Below are 23,955 nucleotides of genomic sequence, written 5' to 3' on the forward strand. Positions count from 1 at the left end.
ACACCAAGTCTTCTCAATTAAAGCTGGTAAGGAGGAAAATGGGTTGGCCAATACACATTTCCTTGTCTCGGAAGCCTCTCTCTAGAAATGAACTCAGAGGCCACACACAGTTCTTTTCTAGTGCAGAATCACAATTCCAACAAGCCTTTAAAACTGAGGTACACTGAAAGAAATTAATTTCTCAAGTTTCTGGATTCTGCCTTTCCAGGAGTGAAATGTTTAGCACCTGAAAAGAGATGGAAACTCGTGGCCTATTGATTTACAGCTGTCACCTTGCCCTTTCTGCTTGGATTTTCACATACCTGGAGTCCTACTAGTGACGGCAAGAGAGAGTTAAGCAGATAGTAAGGAGGGCAAGCAGAAATCAGTGTCAGTACACCTCTTTTTTGATACTACCCTATAGCTGCTCCACAATGAAACTAGATACTGGCTTTATACAAGTATTCCTATCCAATGTGTACATTTCCATAACTCAGTATTCTTAGTAATGCTAAATTCATTTCCATTTTGACAAAGAATTTTTGTCTTCATACATCACATTAGTAACCTTAGAAATGATGTTTCAGAAAGACCTGTTAAGTATATTTACACGTTTCTGTTTCATACCCAGAAAAGAGGAAGCAAAGGGTTACAGTTTTGCAGTTCACCCTGCGAAGTCTACTACATTCTCAGAGTTCCTGTGTGACTTTAACGAGAGCTATGAAAATTAAGTAAGGCAAAGGATTCATGGGTTGTATTTCATCTCAGCTCAATGCTTTGTCAGCTCTTTATTGTTCTAATTCTGTAAGCTACTCAGGTACTAAAATGATCTACTCTCCTTTTTGCCTCTCCACCTTCTCAAAGTGAAGGGATTTATTGCAATTCAAGATTGATCAATTGATCAATCGATCGATCTATTGAACTATCTATCTGGAAGGCCTAGAGGTCAGCTACAGCAGGAGTGGGCAACTGTGACCTTTTGGATTTCGGGGGGGAGGTTTTGGGGGGCATTGTGGCGATCAACCCTTTGTTGCCCCTATTTCTTTGGGCCCCACAAAGGAACACGTCCTTTTTCGCTGCCACCAGGTATTCTCTTAATACTACTTCAAGTCCCATACAGGAGCTGCCACCCCAAAAGGTCATATACTTTAGGAAGCAGGGTTTATGATTAAGTGTTCTTTTATTATAGACCAAATTAACAGGAAAATCATATATGAGTTGGTTCAGATGTTAACACTTTTAAGATCATGTAGTCAATCACTTTACTATCAATTTTATATCTCTCTTGTTATGCTTATACGTTCATTTCTGCCAGTTCCATGTATTTTACTTTCAATTTCCTATCCTAAACCCCTTTGATCTTTTCTTAAACCCTAACACTCTCTATAGATCTTCTGGTCCCTGAGTCTTTCTACCTCTCCCTAACTCCAACTGTCCCTAACTGTCCCTTCAACTCCCTCTAACTGTCACTCCAGCTCCGCCCCTCCTGCTCTATCCTTGGCTCCTCCCCCTTAGCCGCTGTGATGGACACGCAGGAATGACGTCACCTTTTTGGATTCCACTATAGGCGTCTTCCCATGACTGTACCAACTGCTACTCACTCACCGTCATTCATGTTTTTTTTACGATATTTAAACAGGAACCACTTGCCTCCTATTTGAACACAAGTTTCTCTTCCCTACTGTGTAATGTATTTCAACTTCTTAAAGAGACTGTATCACTGCTATTACATTTTTCATTAAATAAACACAATACTGTATAAAGTAAAGCTGTTTTTTCTTTCATTCAAAGTAAGTACTTGTCTATCTTCCCACTTACTCTGGCACTTTTTATAAAAAGGATTTCACCTCATTCATCTTGCCAATCTCCTTTACTTCCTTGGACCTTCATCTCAAACTTGATATACAGATATAAAACGAATGACCAGATGGGTAGTGAGTAGCAAAGGCAGATTTTCGTATTCGTATATTCCCATCGCAGCTGGCCTTATTGAGGGTCTCACCCCCCCAGGACCAGACCATCCACTCATGCATCTTGGCACAGCGATGGTCCTGCTCATCCTGCCAATGGCTTCCAGAGCTCCACTGTCTTCCTGCTCAGCTGGCCACTCGGCAGCCATTCAGGGAGGCTCATCCTCCCGCCCCCTGCGTAGACTGGCCAGTTGAGCAGGAAGACAGTGGAGCTCTGGGCACCATTGGCAGGACGAGAAGAACCATTTCCGTGCCAGGATGTGTGACTGGAATGTGTGAGTGTATACAAATACCCCCATTTCTAGTAGTGAGTGTGGGTAGGTAGCACATGATCTTTCAAAATAGCATGGACCTGGCAAGTTACCGGTCTTTAGACAGCTGAATACAGGGCATGCAAATCTAAGGACTGGAACTTGCCAATAAAAACCAAGCTCCATTAATTTTAGTGAATCTATTCTAAATAGCACTAATTTTGGATTCAGTATCCAAATATAGTTATTGCCTGTACGGGCCAGATATAGGGGCGGGAACTAAGATGAATGGATGAGCATTACAATGTACTACAAAGAAAGGCTGGGGAAACCAAGCCATATTTACAGGAATAAAGCCCTGAAGGCCATCAGTGCCATGGTCTTTTTATTTACCACATTACATTTATTTTCATGTTAGTTAAAAAATGATTACACAAAGAGAATATAAACCAAATTCCACATTTACTTTGAGATGTTACAGATGCCTTGTCCTAGAACAGCAGAAGATTCTTCTCCAAGAAACAATTTTTAAAGTGGCAGCAGACAATTAGAGATTATAGGTGCAATTCTGTGCAGAGTTACTTGAAATTAAACCCAACAGAGTTCAGTGAGATTCACTTCAGCACAAGCAATTTCAGATCACACCTCCCACCTGGTTTAGGCCCATGGAATCTTCTCCCCAGAACAGGCAGGTACCAGCCAGAAAAATTTTTCTGAAATCCTTTGGCTCAAGAAGAGTGCTACAGGTTTTCAGTAGAGACTGTATGGGGCCCAGAGGCCATACAGTGGTGCCTTGCAAGACGATTTTAATTTGTTCCGCGAAAATTGTCGTCTTGTGAAAAAATCGTCTTCCTAGCAAGATGAATGAAATTTATTTGTCTTGCGAAGCATCATTCTCGGGGGGGAACCCCCTTGCGTAGCATGGTCATAGAAAAAAACGGCTTGTGAAGCACCATAGGGATCGCGAAAACCAATCGTCTTGCGAGGCACCGCTGTACTTTATTCATGCATGGTGCAAAGAAACAGTGCTCTGAAATGGATGAAATTGGATGCGTTAACAATGCCCTCTAACTAACAGGGGCCTTGATGAGAAGCGCATGCAGTAAAGCACAAGTACTACTCATGCGCAGAGCGAGGCAGCTGGATGCATTCATTCCAGATGTAGCCCATGCAGAACTGATCAACAGAGGAAACACATTAAGTATACGCCAGATCCCATATAAATCCCCTTCTCTGGGTCTCCCTTTGACAGCTGTGAATAAGAAGGGAAAGTAGTCCCAAGAATGTTTTTGTCTGATATTTTTTTTAAATGTAATTACTTTTAGTTAATGAAATGTCAGTATGATTTTAGAACTCAAAACATCAGAAGAGCTCCTATCTATATGAGCATTTTGATATCACATATATCCTGCAGGATAGGCAGCTACTAATATGGTAAGGAAACAACCATAGCAGAGAAAAACAATCAAAATTGCACTTACTTTTATTATAGCAAGTTGCCAGGACACCTTTATCAGCTGGACTGGCACTAATGTGCCAAATTTCACCAACATGATGCAGAAGAACATTTTTGTTTATAATATTATTTTCATCGTCAAAGTCAATGATGTGTATCTACAAATACAAGAAAGGAACATTAAGACTTCATGTACTTTTTGGAGGCACTTTAATTATACAGAATGATTGCATGCAATATAACATAAGAGTTTCATTTTGTTAAAAACCAAAAGCACAAAAGGAACTGAAACAGTAATTCAGAATGCTGTTCTTGAAACACATTGTGCAGTTTCAACAGGAAGACAAGGAGACAAAAAATGAGGAAGAAACAACAAAGAAATATAAAGTTCAAGTTGTGAATTTCTAGTAAACTTTTATTGACTTTCCACATGCAAAATTCCTATTGAAGAAACAAAGATCAAAATTAAGTGCCAAGTAAAAGACTCTTAGCACTGAAGTCTGTTTATTCTCTCCTTATGTATTTTCTATTCTATTGTTGTATTCTGTTTATTACAATATGATTTATGTAATTGTTTGTGTTTTTTGTATTATTTCACTGTTTTTACTATATTGGAAGCCGCCTAGAGTGGTCTTTTAGACCAGATGGGCGTGGTATAAATGAAATAAATAAATAAAATAAAGATTCTAGCCATTGTACTCCAGGACTTTTGCAAACCTATCATGCATTCCATCATCTAAGGACCATCCCTTCCCAAATGTGCTCCTTTTGCCCACTGTATACGGTCCAAAAGGCACAAAGGGAACATCAGCCTAACAGTGCTGATGCAGTGATACAGGAGAGTGAATACTTCTAGAGGTCTCACCAGAGTTAAGTAACACCTTAACAAGCTTCTATGTTGCCCAGCGCTTTTTGTGTAATAAGAAGCAGCACTCTAATTTTCTGACGTTCTAAGGAGAATATAAACATTACAGTGGCTCAGATCCCATTGTGCAGCTACACATGTGTAAAATGAAGCTGCAGAAGCAGTAGGCAAAATTGTGACCGGGTAAAAGTTTATCTACGAAGGACTTCTGCAAGCATGTCATGCAAAAGTCTCAATGTAAACCTCATAACTGACTCCACAACCATGGCATAACCACTCAACGTTTCTTCTAAGGCATGCGGTTGTGCAGCATTGCACCAGGGATGCACAGCTGAGCTGACGTTTCCACCCATTTCCTCCAGTTGTGGCCAGAATCCTGCCATTGACAGAGCAATGCTGGTTGCCTAAGCATAAGGCATGGCACACTTTCATAGGCATAACTTCATGTTACATCAACTTGAACAGGATTTCAATCAGTTTTAGTGTGATCAGTAATGTTTTACTTACTATGACAGAAAGAGTACTCTGGAGGCATAGGAAGGTTTGCCATTTAGGGATGCTGTGGTTAATCTTTCAAAGCAACAGCCAGACATCTATTGAGTTGCTGCAGAGCAAACTCAAACTTGCATAACTGGAGCACACAGTCATTTCAGCTGCCTGCCATGCGCCTGAACACACAAGGAGACATTGTGCCCACTGCAGATGTCCAGAAAATTGCAGAACCTGCTTGCACAATTTTCCTTACATGCAAGGTACTTCTACCCAGTAATATCAAAGAATCATGTTAATAACATGTGACAGCAGACAAGTAATATGTTAATTTTCAAAAGAACATTCCATATCTGTTGCTTTCCTCCCAATATTTACAGCACTTATTTTTGAGTGTACTTCATATGTTGTATTGCTCTGAAACACATCTGGGCTCTACCTATCAGATTAGAGACGGGAAAATTAAAAATAAAATAACAATTTGCTGTTGTATCACAGATTGTGTAGTTAACTGAAAATGTTCTCAAGCTTCTGTAGCCCTAGAACAAAACAGGAAGGTGAAAAATCCGTTCTCCCAGGCGAACATCCTATCAACAAATACAAGGCTGGACATGTTTAACAACTGCTGGCTTTTCTGGATGGGCCACCTGGGATTTGTATATATGATCAACTGCCCTCAGATAAACGTCTTAACTCATTTCCCTCTCCAATTTGCGTGCCTAAGAAAGCCAGGCTGAGGCTGAAGCAAGGAGGAAGCAAGAAAAGCATCCAGAATCAGATTTTCTTCCAGACTTCTTGTACCGCATCTGGCACAGTGGGATGTGTTCCGATACAAAAACCCATTACATGGTTTACAGTTTCAACAAAATCTCTGCTTAAAACAGCGCAGAGCATACTGGGCCTACATGCTACTTCGCCTACATGCTCTCACAGCCTCCTCTAAAAATGGGAAGCCTCATGTTGAAATTATAAAGGAGTCTCCTTGGCAGTGGAATTGATTCCCTAAAGGTGAGCCACAAATCAAAATTCAATTTGCTCTCCCAACATGTATTATATGCCCCTACTAACCATATAAAGAGGGTCATTCAGCACATAAACTAGAAGTGTCTTTTGCCCCATCTTGGGTGCCTCAAAGTCACACATAACTGCTCTTTCCTCTCCGGTGAAATAATTCAGAATGGCATTAGGCCCTAAGGACAAGTGTTATCAAATATGGCATGTCATGGTTTCCAGAGAATTTTTTATTTTTATTATTATTTGTACCCTTTTGGTAAGGAAACATGGAAAGCATTAAAGATGAAACTAGATGAGGTGCCACAACAAAGGTCTTCAAGGTTCATCTGCAACATCCTGAGGGAGGAAAGCCCATTATTCAGTTTCCTGGAACAAAGTTTTCTTCCAGCAACTGCAACGAGTGCATCTTGCAGGCCACATCAGGCTCCCATGCCCTGCAGGACACACTCTCTCCGAAGCTCTGCTCCCCCGCCCCATGAAGGGCACGCCAAATCTACAGTGGGGAGGCTATTGAGGGTCTGAGAACAGGGGGAGGGAGACTTTAATTTCCAAAAACCACTGCTCGCAGGATGATTTGACCCCAGTGGAGATTTTCGGAAATTAAAAGCACCCTCCCATTCTAAGGGCCCCAATGGTTTCCCCATGACGAAAGGGACCCCAAGGAAACTCTGCAACTTTTGGGATCTCTTTTAAAAAATTTAATTTCCAAAAAGCTCCTGCAAAATCAGCCTTATGTGATGTAACTTAAAGCAGGGGTCCCCAACCCTCGGTCCACAACCCGGTGCCAGTCCGTGGCCTTGGCAGAACTGGGCTGTGGAGACAGGTCTCATACCCCTCCACGCATTCCCACCCACACCCACATGCAAGCATGCCCCGCCCACCCACGTGCGTGTCCCACCCCCGTGAGCGCGTCCTGCCCCCGCACATTGACCCCACCCCCTCCAACCGGTCCACGGTTCGGAAAAGACTGGGGACCACTGATTTAAAGCATTGTTCTGGGCAGTTTACAATGTCATTAAAAGGTACAATACTGAAAAAACAAACACAAAAAAACAAAAATTAAAACAATAATAAAATAAAAACAAATGTCACCAAAAACAATCCTAGTCTCGTCTTAAATATTTAGTATACAAATACCCCTGCACAGGTGGACATAATGAGGGTCCATCCCCCTTCCACTCCTGGCAGGAGAACGAGCTTCGCTGCCAGGTTGAAGAATGGCTCACAGACCGCAAGCTCCAGAACAACAGGAACAGCGGAAGGTGAGTGGACAGTCCAGCCCCAGGGACCAAAAGAAAGGCATTCAAAATACAAGCTTCATGACCCACAGGCACGCAGGTAAAAAAGCAACCCAAGTCTGAGAGTATATTCATTTTGGGTTTGTACACACAGTTATGCAGAAAGTGCCTAATTTAAATTTAAACATAAATTGCATATCTATAGTCCAGTCATGCTGACTGGTGAAATGTTTGACTAACTGGTGAGACATTCTAAAATTTTTCAAGCCCTGTGCTTGCAGCAAGTTAAACCTCAATGGTACTTTTAAACCAACCAATACCGGACACTAAATCACTACTGTATTTTCATTTAACACTACTGCAGGGTTTTCTGAATACTAAATACTCACAGGTACTTTTCTCATTCCCTTCCACTTGGGGGCACACTGGGACTGTATAGCTTGCTCAAGGCTACACAGTCTGGCTTTTCTATAAGACACAGTGAGGGGGAATCAAGCTCCCGATTCCTGGCTCCACAGCCAAATACTCCAACTCACTGAGCGGTGCAGCCAGAGCAATAGGTGCACCACAGCTCATACCAACCTAGGATAAGTAAACCATGCAAACTGTTGTTTTCAAGCAGAAAATGAACACATGCTGTCCAAAACAGTTGTTCCACACATGGAGGAGACCTTCCACATGCCAAATGGCATAACTGGCACCACCTCCTTGTGTGGTCACTTGCACATTTTACTTGGGGAAATTAACCAACATTTTCTACATATACATGCACAGGAGTGCAGGTGAGGAGGGTTGCTATCTTGTAAAAAGCTCCTCTCTAAGACGTTTCCCCAAAAAGTCTTCAGAAAGAAATTCCTCCTCCTCAATCTCAAATGTTTGAAAGGCAAATGCCGTTTTACCTCAAGGATAGGAACAGGGTTACAAGTATCTGGAACTCCTGTTCTCTGTTGTGTTTGGCATCCATGAAGTGTTCTGTTTCTCTCACAACTAGTCAGTGAACAACACTGAAGCAGAACATGCAGTAGGGCTCATCTAGATAACCCCATTGCCATCAAATCACTCCATTTTCACTAACAAATTCTATGTTAGGCTGTGCATTTGCTTGTGATAGCTGAGTATCTATAAGCGGAAAGCATTCTTCTGCCTCCCATGCTTTATGACTTTAGATTTCTTTGAGGGATTCCACCCACAGCTGCCTGAGAGATGAAACCTAGTTAAGCAGCACAACCTGAATGTCAAGCTACCATCTGCTAGAAAGTGTTCACAGAGTCACCATTACCTGACCTGTGTAGAGACCAGTGCTGCTAAATTATGCGGTAACAATAGAGGCTCATGACACTTCTTACAGATTAATCACCAACCACCGAGCTGATGGCTTCAAGCACTGCTAAAGGCCATTAACCCTATCTGCTCATTAACACCTAGTGAAACTGCCCTGTATCTCAATTATTAATGCTGGCATGGATATCAGAATAGTGAGAAAGGGAAGGGAGAAGTTATTGCCAGAATTACCACCCGGACACAATTAGATCGCCAGAATTGTGGCAGCATTTTGCTTCTACTACAATACAAAATATTTTAAACCATACAGAATACACACTAAAAACAAGCTGCTGAGATGGCAAAGATAAACTGTTTATTCAAGTACATTTATTGGGAAAGGATCTAAATATTTTTCAAGGCTTAAAGTTTCTCCCACCAAAAGCAAACACACCCTTCGCAACTCCCCCTGTAAATTTTAAGAGTGTTTGTCCCGATATTATGACACCATTCCATGACCTTGCTTGTCCAAGGCAGGAAAAGGGCAAAGGAAACCTGTCCTTGTCAGATGAAGAACTTGTGGTCCTTTTTTTTTGGGAGGGGGGGAAGTACTGCAATTCCAAAGAGACAGGTGAGGGATGATGGTGGATCAAGTCCAGATAACCAGGAAGATGCTACAGTACTCATCAAACTTGTTTACTGGAAGTATTTTTGATCCCTTTTCTGTTCACCAGAATACCTAAAGTGATATAAAGGGGATCCCCCCCCAATGTATAACACCTCACTTTACAATCTGCCGGTTGTAGAACCATTCTAGTATCATCCAACACCCTGGCTTCAGGTTCCAAAACTCACTTTTATGACTACTCTGACAAACTCTGTAAGCTAACATATTTTTGTCCAAAAGCAAAGCAGCAAAAAAAAAAAAAAAAAAAAAAATGAAGGTAGGAGTGAGAAAAGGCTGGAAGGGAGGGACCAGCAAACAAGCATGGGAATGTTGGTGGGACAGAGCTGGAAAAAGCAAGTGAAATTAGAGGGGAGTGGCCAGCAAAGCCAAGTAGGGAGATAAAAGTGTGTGAGAGAAGTGAAAAGACAGCAGTGGTTTCCTTTATAAGACATCAACATTCTCTGGGAACCAAATCCTGGCTTTAATATTGAGCCTAATAGGCAGGGCTTGAAAATTTTTAGGATGTCTCACCAGTCAGCATGACCAGACTATTGACTTGCAATTTATTGGGATTGGGAATCACTGATTTATACCCTCAGACTTGGGTTGCTTTATTACCTGCATGCCTGTGTGGTCATGAATCTTGTATTTTGAATGCCTTTCTTTTGAATGTCTCTAGCAAAAACAAAACTGAAAGCAAAAAATACCCAGCCTCTTAAGAGACATGGTTCCCTCCCACCCCAGGATGTATCCTCATTCGGTTGAAATTGGGAGCAGGGACTCTCCATATTCTCCAGCATGGGACTACTCTATATTCTCCTGCAGAGCCAAATCTCTATGTGCCACTCAAACTCTCTTCTCGCGAGAAGAGGGCAGTTTTCCTTTTGCAATGGGAGGGGGGAGGGGAGGACTGCAGGATGAGAGAGAGAGAGAGAGAGAGAGAGAGAGAGAGAGAGAGAGGTGGAGGGGAAAGAGCCAGGCAGGGAAGGAGCTGTGACTCATCCAGCAGCATCTTTCACTCATCACAGATGAGTGGATGAGTGCATTTTTCAAGCCCTGCTAATGGGAAAGCAGGGTTTGACTTCACAGGTTATTTTACAACAGTTATCAGAGAATCTATTCAACTGTAAGCATGATATTTACTTTGCAGTGCACTGAAACAGATAAAAAGCAATTTAATGATATATTAGAAAACAAATTAGAAACAAATTGTAAGGGGGGGGTCACTCCTGACACACCAAGCGGGCTATTTGCCCTTCTCCTGCATCTCCTTGAGGGCCTGAAGGAGGCCTATTTATCCTATTTATTCAGCACATATTAAACCAATTCAGGCCCAAATCCACTGGATTTCACCATTTCCACCAGAATGAGCAACCTTCCTATTCAGCTGGAGCTCCCATGCCTACGAAAACCCTTTATCCGAAGCTGGCGAAACTCTCCCAAGGAGCAGGGTGTTTGGGTACCAGACCGAGGTGGATTAGAAGGACAAGCATAAGAAACTCCTGTTTTAGTGATGCTGAATACTAAAGGCTACCACTGGATTTCAGCAATACTCAAGACCATTTATTAATGTTTTGGTCTGGAGTGAAAAAGTTCATAATCAGCCACTTTGCTCTTTCATTTTCTCTTCACTACATTTTACAGCTGTCTTACACCTTTGTTCCCCACCTCAAAACATGTTACCAGTCATTCAATCAAGATACTAAACTGAATTGCTAAGTGAGATTCCTTGAACGTTTTCCAAGGAGATGCCAATTTTCACGGAGTGGTTTCAAGCAACCTGCATATACCTCAGCTCCTCATTTAGCCCTGCCCTCACCTGCCCGTCACAGCAGAACAGTGGACAAGGAGTTAATGACAGGATGGAAGGCGGAGCCAAAGGGGGAGGGGGCTGAATATAAAGGCTGGTGTATAGGGTATAAGGAGAGATTCTGGTAGTGAGAGACAGTGTGAAACTTAAACGTGTACTAAGGGTGAGTTACAGATCTGTAAGAACGCTGAATGGAACAGAGAGTTAATAGAGATTTAAATTTAAAGTAGAAATGATACAAATACAATACAAGTGATTAGCAACCTGTGATTTACCTATTGAATATTAATCATATGTTAACTTCCCTGATCTAATAAATGACTTAAGTTTTAAAAGCACACATGTCTCCATGATTAAATGGCATTAAGGCAGTAATACCTGGTGGCAGCGAAGAAAGAAGAAGAGCGAGAACCTCGTGAAGGCCTGGGGGGAATAGGGGCTTCAGAGGAGATCACCACACTAGCCATCAGCAGAAACATGGTTTTAAGTTTAAATGCCTGGTTTACATCTCTTCTCCCCTCAACCCAATACCTTAGGTAGAACACCACCATCAAATACTCCAAAAGGATGGGTACAATATTTCTAAAATGACACTACACTTAAAAATGCATTTTGGCAAAGAAAAATCATTATCCCAAAGAAGACTTTACGAACACTTCTGACTCTATTTTCATACAACTTCTGGACTAGCTTACCTGATTATCATATTTAAGAGACTGTGTTCCAACCAGGAACCGTATTGCATCTGTTTCAGCAGTCTGGGGTGTTAAAGCTCGTGCCTACATCAGGGACGGAAGTATAAAAATACAGTTACACTCAACACATTTAAACAGTCTTGAACATACAGCCCACTGGTTACAAAAAACAGTTTTTGACATTTAATCCGCCTGTATTTTGATGATTTCTTCAAAACTGCAAGTTATTTCTTGCATGCAGTAGCCAGCTTGAACACTATGAAACATCTTTTAAAAAATATAAGATAATTACAGATTACAGACAGACAATTAAGAAGGATGAATATACCAAAAATTTCCAACAATTTAGATATTTTGTATGCACACCTATGAACTATTCACTATGACATGTGAATGAACTACAAATTGCTGACATATTCCTGCAGGTAAGAACATATATATTAAAGTATCTGTTTAAAACTAAGTTCTGGTTACTTCATTGTCATTTTCTTATTAGGCACTCAAGTTACTTTAAGCCCTTCGGACAGTTTTGTTTGTCAATTTAGATATTGTGAGGCCCCCAAACAGGAGGCCTATATAGGAGTGCTGTCGCTCCTGTCGCGGACCCAAAACACCCAGACATCCCCCCCCTTCCTCCCCACCCCGTCGTGAGGATAAAGAAGTAGACACCTGTGAGTTGGAAGGGGTACCTGAAGATTGGGAACTAGTGGATAAAGGAGTGGATACCAGTGACCTTGGGCAGGCGGTGAAGGGGTTAACCCTGGGACTGAAACCCGGGAAGGATTTGGCGGGAAAAGGGAAGGAGGAGATAGAGGCTGCGGCCGGAGATATAAGGGGGAAGTGGGAGGAAATCCCGGGCGGTTGGGAGTGGATATGGGTTGAAGATCCCTGGACCGGCAAGTGGGAGCAGGTGAAGGTGCCCCACGAGGAGGTGGAAAGACAAAGACGCCAAGGTTTGAAACCCCGACCCTCATATTGGGGAGAAACTGAATCAAAGGAATGGAGGCATAGGCTAAGGGAGGAACGGGAAGCAGTGGCGAGGGAAATTGAAAGAAAGAAAGCATGGCATCTTGCTGAGTTGCAGAAAATGGGAGTTTACCTGGACCGTGGTTGGCCAATGTCGGAGAGGGGTTGTCCTTATGGGGATGGAGCGACGATGAAGAGACACTCCCTTTATTTCCCCTGAAGAGGGGGTTGAGGAAAACCAGGTGCCCGTGAAAGGCGTAACGGGACTGTGGACTATTGAGGACAGTAACCTGTTTATTGAAAGTTTATGGACACCCTTGCGCTCGGGTTTGGGAGCGCAAGAGATGTTAGAACCTGTTATCCCAGAAGTTCCAGTTATGGTTGATGTACAAATAAACACTGATCCAGTTGACAGTTTAAATCCGTCTCGTCCTTTATTGGGAGTGACTGGCCCACACCGAAACGAACCTTCACAGATATTAATAATGGTTCCAATAGAATGATTTACAACTCTTCAGTGTTATATACTCTATATGCATAAAGCTAAGATGATCTGATGAAGGTTTGTTTGGTTTTCTTATTATTCATTACATCCACCTACCCATTCAGACCAAAGACATCAATATGAAAATAGTCTCGGCATCTTGATAAATAGCCTGCCCCTATTTTTATATGAAAGTGATAACTCAAGAGTTCCACAGATTTCTGCAGGGATTCCTTGCAACAAGGCTGCAAAGGCCAGCAGCCATCAACACTGATGTATATAAATACATATTCTGAAAATACTCAGTAGCTCCCAGATCACAACTCTTTATCCATATACAGCTGTAGCAGTAAAGCAACAAATTATGTATATTGCTTTCTATCTCTTGTTCTTACTCCCAGCTGCTCCCAAGGATGTCTAGAGGCAGCAAAGGATCAGATGTGGGTAAACCAACTGAAACTGTATCGAAACAAAAGACCAATCAAGAATTGGAAGTATGTACTTCCTAGGGAAAACAGATTTGGCCACAACGATTTACCTCTTATTTACCTCCTAATAAAATTGTCATGCTCTATTCTCAATGGCACTGCACTCCTTCTGAAGTTCTACGTACACTGATGGTGCTGGACTCAGCATTTCTCCTGGAAAACCGCATGGCTGCTATGGTCAAAGGTGTTTTTGCTGAATTTTGATAGCTGCACCAGGTGTGTCCCTTCTTAGGGAAGGCAGATTTGGCCACAGTGATCTACCTCTTATTTACCTCCTAATTAAACTATTATAACATGCTCTATACCAGTGATGGTGAACTTTTTTGAGCCCGGGTGCCCAAACTACAAAAAAAATAAAAAAACAAAAAAACAAAACAAAACAACCCAGCAGGCAACAGCAGTAGCAGAAGAGGAAGTGGTGGCGGAAGCACAAATCCTGGGCATGCAGGTGCCTCCAGACCCCGACTCCATATCCACCTCCAATCGTGCCCAACCCTGCCACTACCTATAGCTCATACGGCCCGCCGCCGCCAGTGCCAGCTCCTCCAGATCCTGGCCCACCACCTGTCGGGGCGCTAGCACTGCGGCAAAGGAAAAAAAGTTTTTTGTTTGTTTGTTCGGTTTGGCTGCCAGGGATAGCGATCCAACAACTTACGGCTCACATGCCCACAGAGAGGGCTCTACGTGCCAGCGTAGAGCTGCTCTTGAAAAAAGCTCAAATTGGTGAAAAATGTGGCAGCCAGACAGTTCTTCAGTGACCATGTATCTTGAACCAGCAGCATTGGCTTCCAATTCAATTTAAGGTGCTGGTTTTGACCTAGAAGGCTTGGGGTCTGGACAGCTGAACCATCCCGTTAATGTACAAGCCTGCCCACAATCTGAGTTATAAGATCCTGCTGTACATCTGTTCATGTTGAGAAGGAAAGCTGGAGATTAAATGAAACAGGGTTATCTTTGCAGCAACATCTCGATTGTAGAACCTCCTGTCAAAGCAATTCAGACCAGTCCATCCTCCTTGAGGTTTGGGTGGGCTGTTTTGTACATCCGATTGTATTTAAAACTAGTTTGGAAGCAATCTTTTAAGGTGTTCATGATCCACTTCTAAACAAGTATATTTTTAAAGACTGTGGGGGGTTGTTTAATGATTTTTTTCATCTCTTTTAAAATATTTTTTAAAAATGCTTTTTGCTGTTGTGCTTAGATTTGGGGCCCTCAAGAACTGTAAATTGACAAAGTACTTATAATAAATACACAACGTCTTAGAAGACAATTTAACCACAAAAGTTATTCTATCTCTTGAGAGTTTATTAAACACTGACCCAGATCTCCATAGTTTTAACACAATTACACGCACAGGCTCTACTATTGCTTTCTTATTCATCAAGGGCTTTCTTCTGAAGCCATGATTTCTCCAAGGTGTTCTAACTCTATAATTTGCTGAGAATTCAACAGCTCTCTTCCACCTCCAAGCATTTATCTGTTGGTAAGGGCAGTCCTTCAACACCGGATGTAGAATGAATCCATCACTTTTTTTGGCCTCCTTTTACCTTCCTTTAGTCTCCCACTTTTAAAGCTGCACATAGCAACTTGGAATACCATAGCATGGACAATCTTGGCCTTGGTCTCCAGTGCACCTCCTTCTCCCTCATACTTGCCCTTCCAAGTCTCAGATTTCTTCTGATGTCTGAATTGCAATTACTGTACACTTTAACATCAATCATTATCTTTTTTTTTCCCTTTTTACTAATGCTAACACTTTGTGTTTTTTACATAAACCCCACAGTATCCATTCCACTTCAGGAGAAAGGGTTTTAAGTAATATTTCTGATACAAACTCCCACACTTATAATAGTACTAATACGCCAAATAGAAGCTACTCCAAATAAATTATTACAGAACAGAAAATGACTAAACCAAATTGCAGATTATATTGGACAAAGTGATGCTGCAGAATCCACAGCATTTCACTCTCATGAAAGGAGCTATTCATATGTGTATCCTCACGCAGGCCATGTTTGTTGGGAAATCTACAAATCAATGTGAATAAATAATAAAACACATATTATATGCAATACCTTTTATTACCTAGCAAGTACGTCTATTTATGGATTTTAATGGCACACACACTGTTCCTGTTTCTAGATCCTGAAGTGCTGTTTATTGCTTTCTGTACATATAGAAATATAGACTATATGTACATATACATATACACTCACTATTCTTGCTGTCTGTAAATAGTTTAGTACTTCTTTTTTTAAAAAACCCACCAAACCCACCCAGTTCGGACCCTTCCCCCGACCCCACTCCTTTCCCATTACCTGGAACTCCAGCCCGTAAATCACGGGCGCATCATCTTCCATGGCGACGAGCGCACCGCCTCCTGCCCTGCCCGCCTGGCGACCGGGTCCCGATGGACAGGAAGAGAGAGGGAAGAAGGCAAGCCCCCTTGGCTGCCCTGCTCACCTCCTTCCCATTGGAACCCGAGCAGTTAAAGCGAAACCCGCCACAACATACGCCTCTTGTCCCGCCTCGGCTTCCGTCAAGATGCCACTTCCGGGTACGCCACGGAGGGAGGCGGAGGCGACGCGAGGGTCCTCGGGCACGTGAACCCAGCTGCGCAGGCGCACTGAGGGAGGCGCGCCGGCCGGGTTCCTGGGCGCCGGAGAGAGGTGCCGCTGCCGGGCGGGGGGAGGGTGGGAGAGAGAGCAGGTGAGGCGCGGAGAGCGTGTCCTTCCCGCGGGGTTGGGCGGCGGCGAGTGTCTCTCCTCGGAGGGGCTGAAGCGAAGCGGCGCTCCTCATCCGAAGGTGCGGGGCGAAAGAGAGAAGGCGGGCGGGATTGAGGGATCCCTTCCTTCCTTGCCAAGGGCAGCCGGGGACGGGAAGAGGGGAGAGCGGGCGCCACAGGGAAGAAGGGGAAGCAAAGCAGCCTTTGCCGGCCAGGATCGAGCAACGTGCAGTTCCGCCACGGGAGGCTTGAGTGAGGCTGGCTGCCAGGCACGGGAGGCCCCCCCCCACCCGAAGGCTTCCCCGGGCACTAAAGGGTGTGGGGGGGTCGAGCTTCCTGAGGTTTTCTTCCCGTGGCCCAGGCAAAACACACCCCACACGGGTCTCGACCGTCCAGTGTCCGAGCTTGCCGGAGACCTTGCCAGATCTGATGCGGTTTTGTTAGAAGCCACAGTCCCGAGGCCATCTTTTAAACAAGTGAGGAAGCAAGGAGGAAGACAGAAGCTTGCCCCAGGATGAGAGGAGGTGCCAGGCAGTGCCGGTTTTTCTCACTAGCCTGGTTTTTTTTTAAAGTCTTCCCACTTTTGACTGTTTCTCTTGACCTTTCAGCGGAAGACAGGAGGGCCTGGCGTGCTCTGGTCCATGGGGTCATGGACAGGACTAAACAACAACAACTGACCTTTCATGGCCCTCCCTCCAAACATCTTGCCTCCTGGTCCATGAAGCAGCAGCATCATCTGTACTTTGGAACAGTCTTGGGGAGGGGGGGGGAATAAGCCTGTTCCACACATGCTCATTTTATAAGGAAGTCACTGTTTTACCCTTTTGAAAGGCCTTTTTTGAGGATCAGTATTTCAGCCCCTGAAGCCTTTCCAGTTTTTTTTAAAAGAAGGTGATGTCAATCATTCTTTTTCAAGCAAGACTGGTCTTTTCAGTTTGATCTGTTCTAAATCTGGGAGTGGTTAGCGTTGCTTGTGTCTGCATGAAGGGGAACAGTTTTACTTTTGAAAAATCATAACTTAAAACCCCATTTTCCAAAGTTCCCCAAATTTGGCACAGAGCAGCAGCAGAATCTGCTACATCTGTGCTAAATTTGGAGCTAACATGAAGTCTAGTTTCAAAGTTATAATTTGTTGTTTGGGTTACCCTCACTTTTAGAATTGCCTTGTAGAATGTTGATTTGCTTTGCCAGCACAGTAATGCCACACTACACTCTCATGCAGTGAGAATTAGCAAAGATGCAATGCCAAGGTCTCCAGTAAATATTCTAGTAGTATTTTTCACCCTCATCTTGGAGACTGAACTTTTTAAAATTAACATTTTGATTGCAAGCTTTTTTTAATATGTTATAGTATTTGTTGAAATGGTTATATAGCAGGAGTGGACAAGTTTCGGGCATCCCAGTGCCAATTTTCCTGCCCAAGACTCGTGGTGGGTTGCACTGGCCCCAAAAATTAAAAAGAGAAGGTGATAGAAAAAACAAAACCAGATACGGTCAGACATTTTAATGATTAACTATCACTCCTATAAGCTTCCAGAGATGGGGTGAAAGTCATTTAAATGACATTTCTTTTGATAGTTGGTATTATGAAGGTCTGGGAGAGGCTCAAGGGCTGCAGAAATGCTTTCAGGTCACAGGGACTGAACAGATACCACTCCTGCAATGTAGCTCCATTGTTACTGGTTGTGTAAATAGTCCTACATTTCAGTTTTGATTAGTGCTGACTGCATTTAATTGTAATTTTGTTTAGATTAACCATGGAAAACAAAGAAGGCGGCATTGAAGATGCTGAGATAAGGGGTTCACATGGTGCAGAAAGTCCATGTAATGTTCAGCAACAAGCTGATGAAGAACTTATCTTTCATGAAGAAACCATTGATCTTGGAGGGGATGAGTTTGAGTCAGAAGAAAATGAGACCCTTGTGGAAGATTCCAGAAACTTCATAGATAAACTTAGTGAGCACATGATGGAGAGTGTCATTATATCAGATTCTCCAAATAACAGTGAAGATGATGCTGGTGATCTTGGTTGTCTGCAAGAAATTGTACACCAAATAGAAGCAAAAGATATTCATACAATAGAAGGAGAGGTAAGAGGTAAAGATATTGGTGATGAAAGCAAAATTGAACCCGAAGGTGCTACTAAAGATATTTCTGATACTGAAACTGGTAATCAGTTTTCCTTAGAAGAAGAACTGAAGCAGGAACCAGCACAAAATGAATTGGAAGTGGAAGGTGCCAACCTGCTTAACTCTGCTTCAGACAAGGAATGCAAACCTAAGGAGGCAATATCTTCGCCACTAGCCAGCAAATCGTCTGATGACTCTGAGCCTATTCCCGTGTGTACCATTTTCAGCCAGGGGAATCACATGAATAGCCAGCAACAGTCCCTGCATGATGGCTTTGAACCTCAAATGGTGAAGTCACCCAGCTTGGGTGGTATAAGTGAGACTCCAGTGAAAATTCTTCCCCAGGTAGTTCAGCCTAGTCCAAGTCTGAGCAAATTTTTTGGTGAAGTCATGAATACAAACACACTAGCCTCTGATTTTTTTGATTCATTTACTACATCCTCTTTTATTTCTGTCAGCAATCCCAATGCAAGCTCATCTGTACCAGAACAGATGTCTTCTCTTGTAAACACTGGCGAGTTCCATGATTCTACAGACCAAAACTACTTTGTTAAAAATGGAAGATCTGAAGCTGGGAGATCTGCATCTTCTCCAGAAATATCACAGTCTCCAAAGCCATTTTCCCAAATACATGCAGTTTTTCAAGGCAGTGATGATCCTTTTGCATCTGTGCTAAATATGAGTGAACTGGACAGAAGAAATGATGCTTGGCTTCCCAGCGATGGAACTAGAAATGTGTTGATATCTGTTGCCACACAGCAATATAGTAATGTTTTCATAGACAAAGAGAATCTCACAATGCCTGGATTAAAATTTGACAACATTCAGGTAAGATTTTTTTTTTAAATACAGTGGCTCACAAACTAAAAGCTATGTACAGAGTTCTCATCACTTTAAAATAAAATAAGATATGTCAGTCCATATGAAAAATGTCAAAACCCATTGTCAGGCAATTCTTTTATCATGACTAACCAAATATGCACAGAACGGAAGTTAAACTTTCAAGACTGCTGTATCTTTGGCAACTATGATGTTACAAAATGCAGGTGGTGAGGATGAAAGGGGGGGGGGGGAAGCTAGATAGTATTTGTGAAGATTTCCTAGTTCCAGGAGGCCATTTTGTAGCTGCCCAACCACATTATCTTGTTTGTCCCAGGGTGTGTGATCCCAGGACTGTGGAACCTGCCTAGCACCTTCCCAGACTTGGCAGTGCTTCCAGGGAGAAGTTTATATTTTATATAAGAGAATAAAAAAAAAGGCAAAAAGATTCAAAAGGCATCTGGAACAAAAATACAATTGAGGCAAATCAATTTTGCAATCAAGAGTACACTCTAGAAAAGCTAGTTTAGAAAGCGAAAGTGTTCTACATAATACTTACAGAGCAAGGCAGGTCAGCATTGTTTTCAGGCATGCGCAGGGGTCCTCCTGAACAGCAGGATAGCAATTGGGCACAGTATCTCCAAAGAGATATCTAAGCCAACTGAAGTAACTTTATACATAAAACATCCCATTCTAGACCCTTTCAGATGATCTACCCATCAGGCTTTGAATTCCATCAAATGTTCAAGAAGACCAGAGCACTTCCTGTCCCCCTCAACTCTCTCACAGCAGAAGTCATTTCCCACTTAGTGTGGTTACAGGGAACCAGTCTGCTTAACAGTGAAGGTCTTCTCAAGATATAAGCTTCAGTTAGCCCCTTATTACCAAGCAGACACTGACCATTACAACTCTCAGCCGACTTTTCCAGGCACGCACAAAGAAGCCTTATTTTTTAAGTCCATGTTCCCTAATTCCTCAGTTTCTTCACAATATTCTGCAAGCTGAGAATCTTAAGAAGAAACAAAGAAAGGTTTGCAAACTAGGTATGATGCCTGTTGGAGGTTATACTTAGGATTACCACATACGTCTTTACCATTATTTTTCCTTACCACCAACCTGTGCACTAGAAAGTCTCTCCACCCCCACATAATGCACCCCTCATTCCTTTTACTACATAGAAATAGGCGGTTGAGGCCTATTTCATTGTTCAACCTCAATCATTGTTCCTTTAGTCCTATATAAGAAAATGGGACAAATTTCAGCAAAGTCAAAAGGGGGAAAAATATCTTCCAGAAGCTCCAGATAGTTCTTCATGACTCCAAACAGAAGCACTTCTTTTAGAAATTGGAAATATGCTGCAGTACATTGATGGAAAGCTGCACTTGTAGCTTGGCATCAGTAACACAGCTGTTCCTCCACCACTTGTATTTCAGTTTGCTTCTACTTTTCCTGCTTCTCTGTTCAGGGTTTCTGTGAAACTCAAAAGCTTAGCTTAATAATAATAATAATAAAATGGCCTGTCAGGTATATTGTGCATGGCCACAGAAGGATAAATGATCTTCTGAAAGAATTTGGACATATTTATTATATTGGCAAGTATTGCACCGTTCTTCCTATTTCCTAAGTTTCCAAATCACTCTTTTGTCAAAGTTAAAAGTACTGTAGCTACTTTACATTTTATGTACGCTTAATGATTCAAAAATGAAAGTGGCCTTTTGATTGAAGTTACCTAGAAACTATAATCTGCAGCATTTATTGTATGTGAATAACAGCAACATTAAAAATTAAAATTATTGCTTGTCCCATGACAGTTAGGTTTAAAATAAGGAGAGAACACCTATCTATTGTTGAAGAGTGCCAGAGATTGACATGAGGCAAAACACTTCCCATTGTCTTCCATTTCTTTAATTTTAATCATATCATGGATTAATTTAATATTTATACTGTCACATGATCTATTTTTTTGCCTTTCAGGAATAATAAAAAAGCAGCTAAATCAAACCAATTAAAATTAAATCCAGCATTATTTTGCTATTGATTTGAAGCCATTACTATCTTTCTACTCACTGTTCTTCAACTTGCATTTCCCTCATCCTACTTGCTCAGTTCTTTTAAAAATTGCCCTCTCTTGAGATACGGCATGGCATTTAGGTAATGTTTAGATAGCAGCAGCTCTTTCATTAGGAGATACACTTATAGTTGTCTTGTGATATTTCTAAATAGCTGAAAGTGGCCTTGGTGAAATTGCCCTGTGGGTGGTTTGAGGATTTTGTCCGCCTCTACTAGTGGGTGCATGCAAGGCAGCATTCCAGTTGTGTGTCCTTCTGCTTTTATGTGACTGGATTTCACCATGCCTCATAAATGTGCAGTGTACAGAAACTGAGGTGTGGAGGTGCAAGCAATCTTGAGAAGATTGCCAGATGCAATTTTTTGCTAAAGGAATTTGGTGAATGAGTGAATGGTACAATGTTCATATATTCAGTAATGAGAAGTCTTGAAATGAGCATGGAAGGATTTTTCAGTAGGTTGGAGAAATAACCATGTGAGGTTGCTGTCCAAGTCCGTGATAGATAAGGTGGGATCTCTTTAGTGGTAATTATAAATGTGAAAGTGGAGTACTAAGTAATGCTAGGTCGTGAGACAGGATAATGACTTCACCATTTCTTGTACAAATTTTAGTATTAGTTTATACAAAACACTGCAAGTCTGGAAATACTTAATCTAGTATGACAACGCTTAATCTAGTATGATGTCCTATATAACATTCTTGCTGAGTACACTTTTCTAGATGCAAAGTTCTGATGGACTCAAAAGTTGACCTTTTTCATTTTCTTAATGTTCTTATACTTGGTAGACCCACTTTGCTTTTTAAATTTTACTTATGAAGCACTTGTCCATTAGCAATAGAGAACACCGCAAATAGCTGTTCAAAGGAGGTTATACCAGAGCTGCATGGAGTTTTATGACCACTTGAAAGAATCTGTGGTATATTGAGAGTTTTCAAGCACAAAACAAGTACTTTGTGTTGGCCATGGAAGCAGAATTGGAACTATTGCAGAACCTTAAATAATATATTATCCTATCGTCATCTGCTCATAAGCAGTGATTTTCTTTATTAGCTGAGATTTCCAGAGAGTATTCACAGACATGCCCATCTAGATCATATGATAATAACCTAATTGGAAAATAATTAAATCGCCAATTATGGGGGCCAAAGATTGATCTTTTCACAGTGGATATGGAGAAAAAGTGTCCCGAGTCACAACTTCTGTTTCAGATTCCAAAAATATCCCGTTTTTCAAGGAATATATGCCCTGATCTAAGGCAAGCATTTCAAGCCCACTATCATTGTATTTTTATCATAGACAAAATGAAATTTTAAATTTTGAGATAAATCTTCATGGATCCAGGCAATGGAGTACAGTACATTGAAAAACCTCAAGTATGTAGTTTTGCATCAGTGCATTCCATTTATGCTTTCTCTAATGGGAACCTGTAGTGACAGATGCTTTGTATATTCCTCTCAATAGGGTGATGCTGTTAAAGACCTAATGCTCCGCTTCCTTGGTGAACAGGCTGCAGGGAAGAGACAAGTTCTGAATGCGAACTCTGTGGAACAGTCTTTTGTGGGTTTGAAGCAGCTAATAGTGAGTAACAACATGTTGTACCCCTCTGTGTATATTGAACAGTAGGCGCTTTTTCTCTAAATACAGTGGTGCCCCACTTGACGATGATAATGTGTTCCGTTAAAATCGCTGTTAAGCGAAATCGTCGTCAAGCGAAAGTAAAAACCCCATTGGAATGCATTAAAAATGGGTTAATGCATTCCAGTGGGGAGAAATACCTCATCATCCATTGGAGATCCTCCATTTCTGATCACTATCTTCCAGAAATAGGTCCGGAAAACAGCGGGGAGCCATTTAACCGCCAATCAGCTGTTTAGAATCGTTGTCAAGTGAAAAAATAGTTCCCGAAGCAGGAAACTATTCATTGTGAAGTGAAAAAACCCCATTGGAATCATCGTTTTGCAATCACTATAACGATTGCAAAAAAGTCATCGTCAAGCGGGGTCGTCGTCAAGTGGGGCACCACTGTACTTAAGAGATAACGTTATTTCTTGGTTGTTGTGGGTTTTTTGGGCTTCTTGGCCGTGTTCTGAAAGTGGTTCTTCCTAACGTTTCGCCAGTCTCTGTGGCCGGCATCTTCAGAGGACAGCAAACTGTGCTCTGGGTAGGCTTGAGAGTGGGTGGAGTATTTATGGCTGTGAGAAGGCTAGTTTGTGAGGTGGGCTATTGTCCTAATCAGGATTTCTGGAAGTTGAAGTCCAAGAACATCTGGCCAGGATTTCTGGAAGTTGAAGTCCAAGAACATCTGGAGGCCCAAGGTTGGGGGCCACTGCTCTAGATGCATCTGGTTCAATATCCTGTATTTTGCTATTTAATCCAGAGCAGTGGTGGGCAAAAGGTAAATGTGGATCTGCTTGTAGATCCCTTGGTGAATTCCAGAAAGCTAGCAAGAATTTGTAACACCAGTTGGTAACAATAGCAGTAGTAAAATTAACCCACCTTAAATTATGCTGCTTGAAATGAGGAAAGCTTGAGGTAACCAGAAGTAGATCTGCATTTGGAAGGAATGTGAGCTCTGTTCTGT

General features: G+C 42.1%; 3 protein-coding genes across 8 annotated transcripts in view; 1 reads left to right on the forward strand and 2 right to left on the reverse strand.

The window, feature by feature from the left end:
* The window catches only part of EIPR1 (EARP complex and GARP complex interacting protein 1), an 80,978-nt gene extending 64,892 nt beyond the window's left edge, over positions 1 to 16,086 (reverse strand). For all 3 annotated transcript variants that reach the window (XM_020782609.3, XM_020782608.3, XM_020782610.3), the window contains exons 1-3: positions 15,951 to 16,086; positions 11,695 to 11,778; positions 3,682 to 3,814 (exon numbers count right to left, since the gene is read on the reverse strand). In XM_020782609.3, coding sequence (XP_020638268.2) covers positions 3,682 to 3,814; positions 11,695 to 11,778; positions 15,951 to 15,992 — 259 coding nt within the window. In that variant the 5' untranslated portion in view covers positions 15,993 to 16,086. The remainder of the gene's footprint in view (positions 1 to 3,681; positions 3,815 to 11,694; positions 11,779 to 15,950) is intronic.
* The window catches only part of LOC144587799 (uncharacterized), an 887,030-nt gene that overhangs the window by 61,258 nt on the left and 801,817 nt on the right, over positions 1 to 23,955 (reverse strand). The gene's annotated exons all lie outside the window — the stretch shown is intronic.
* TRAPPC12 (trafficking protein particle complex subunit 12) overlaps positions 16,035 to 23,955 on the forward strand; it is a 64,715-nt gene continuing 56,794 nt past the window's right edge. For 2 of the 4 annotated variants that reach the window (XR_013542953.1, XM_073001040.2), the window contains exons 1-3: positions 16,035 to 16,341; positions 18,108 to 19,314; positions 22,836 to 22,952. Coding sequence is in view for 3 of the 4 variants with exons in the window: in XM_073001040.2 (XP_072857141.2) it covers positions 16,043 to 16,341; positions 18,108 to 19,314; positions 22,836 to 22,952 (1,623 nt within the window). In the remaining variant the exon portion in view is untranslated. Of the gene's footprint in view, positions 16,438 to 18,107; positions 19,315 to 22,835; positions 22,953 to 23,955 lie in introns of all 4 variants that reach the window. The other 2 variants (XM_020782605.3, XM_073001042.2) reach the window with 2 other exon arrangements.

The sequence above is a fragment of the Pogona vitticeps genome, chromosome 1 (genome assembly GCF_051106095.1).
Source record: "Pogona vitticeps strain Pit_001003342236 chromosome 1, PviZW2.1, whole genome shotgun sequence".
Lineage (NCBI taxonomy): Eukaryota > Metazoa > Chordata > Lepidosauria > Squamata > Agamidae > Pogona > Pogona vitticeps.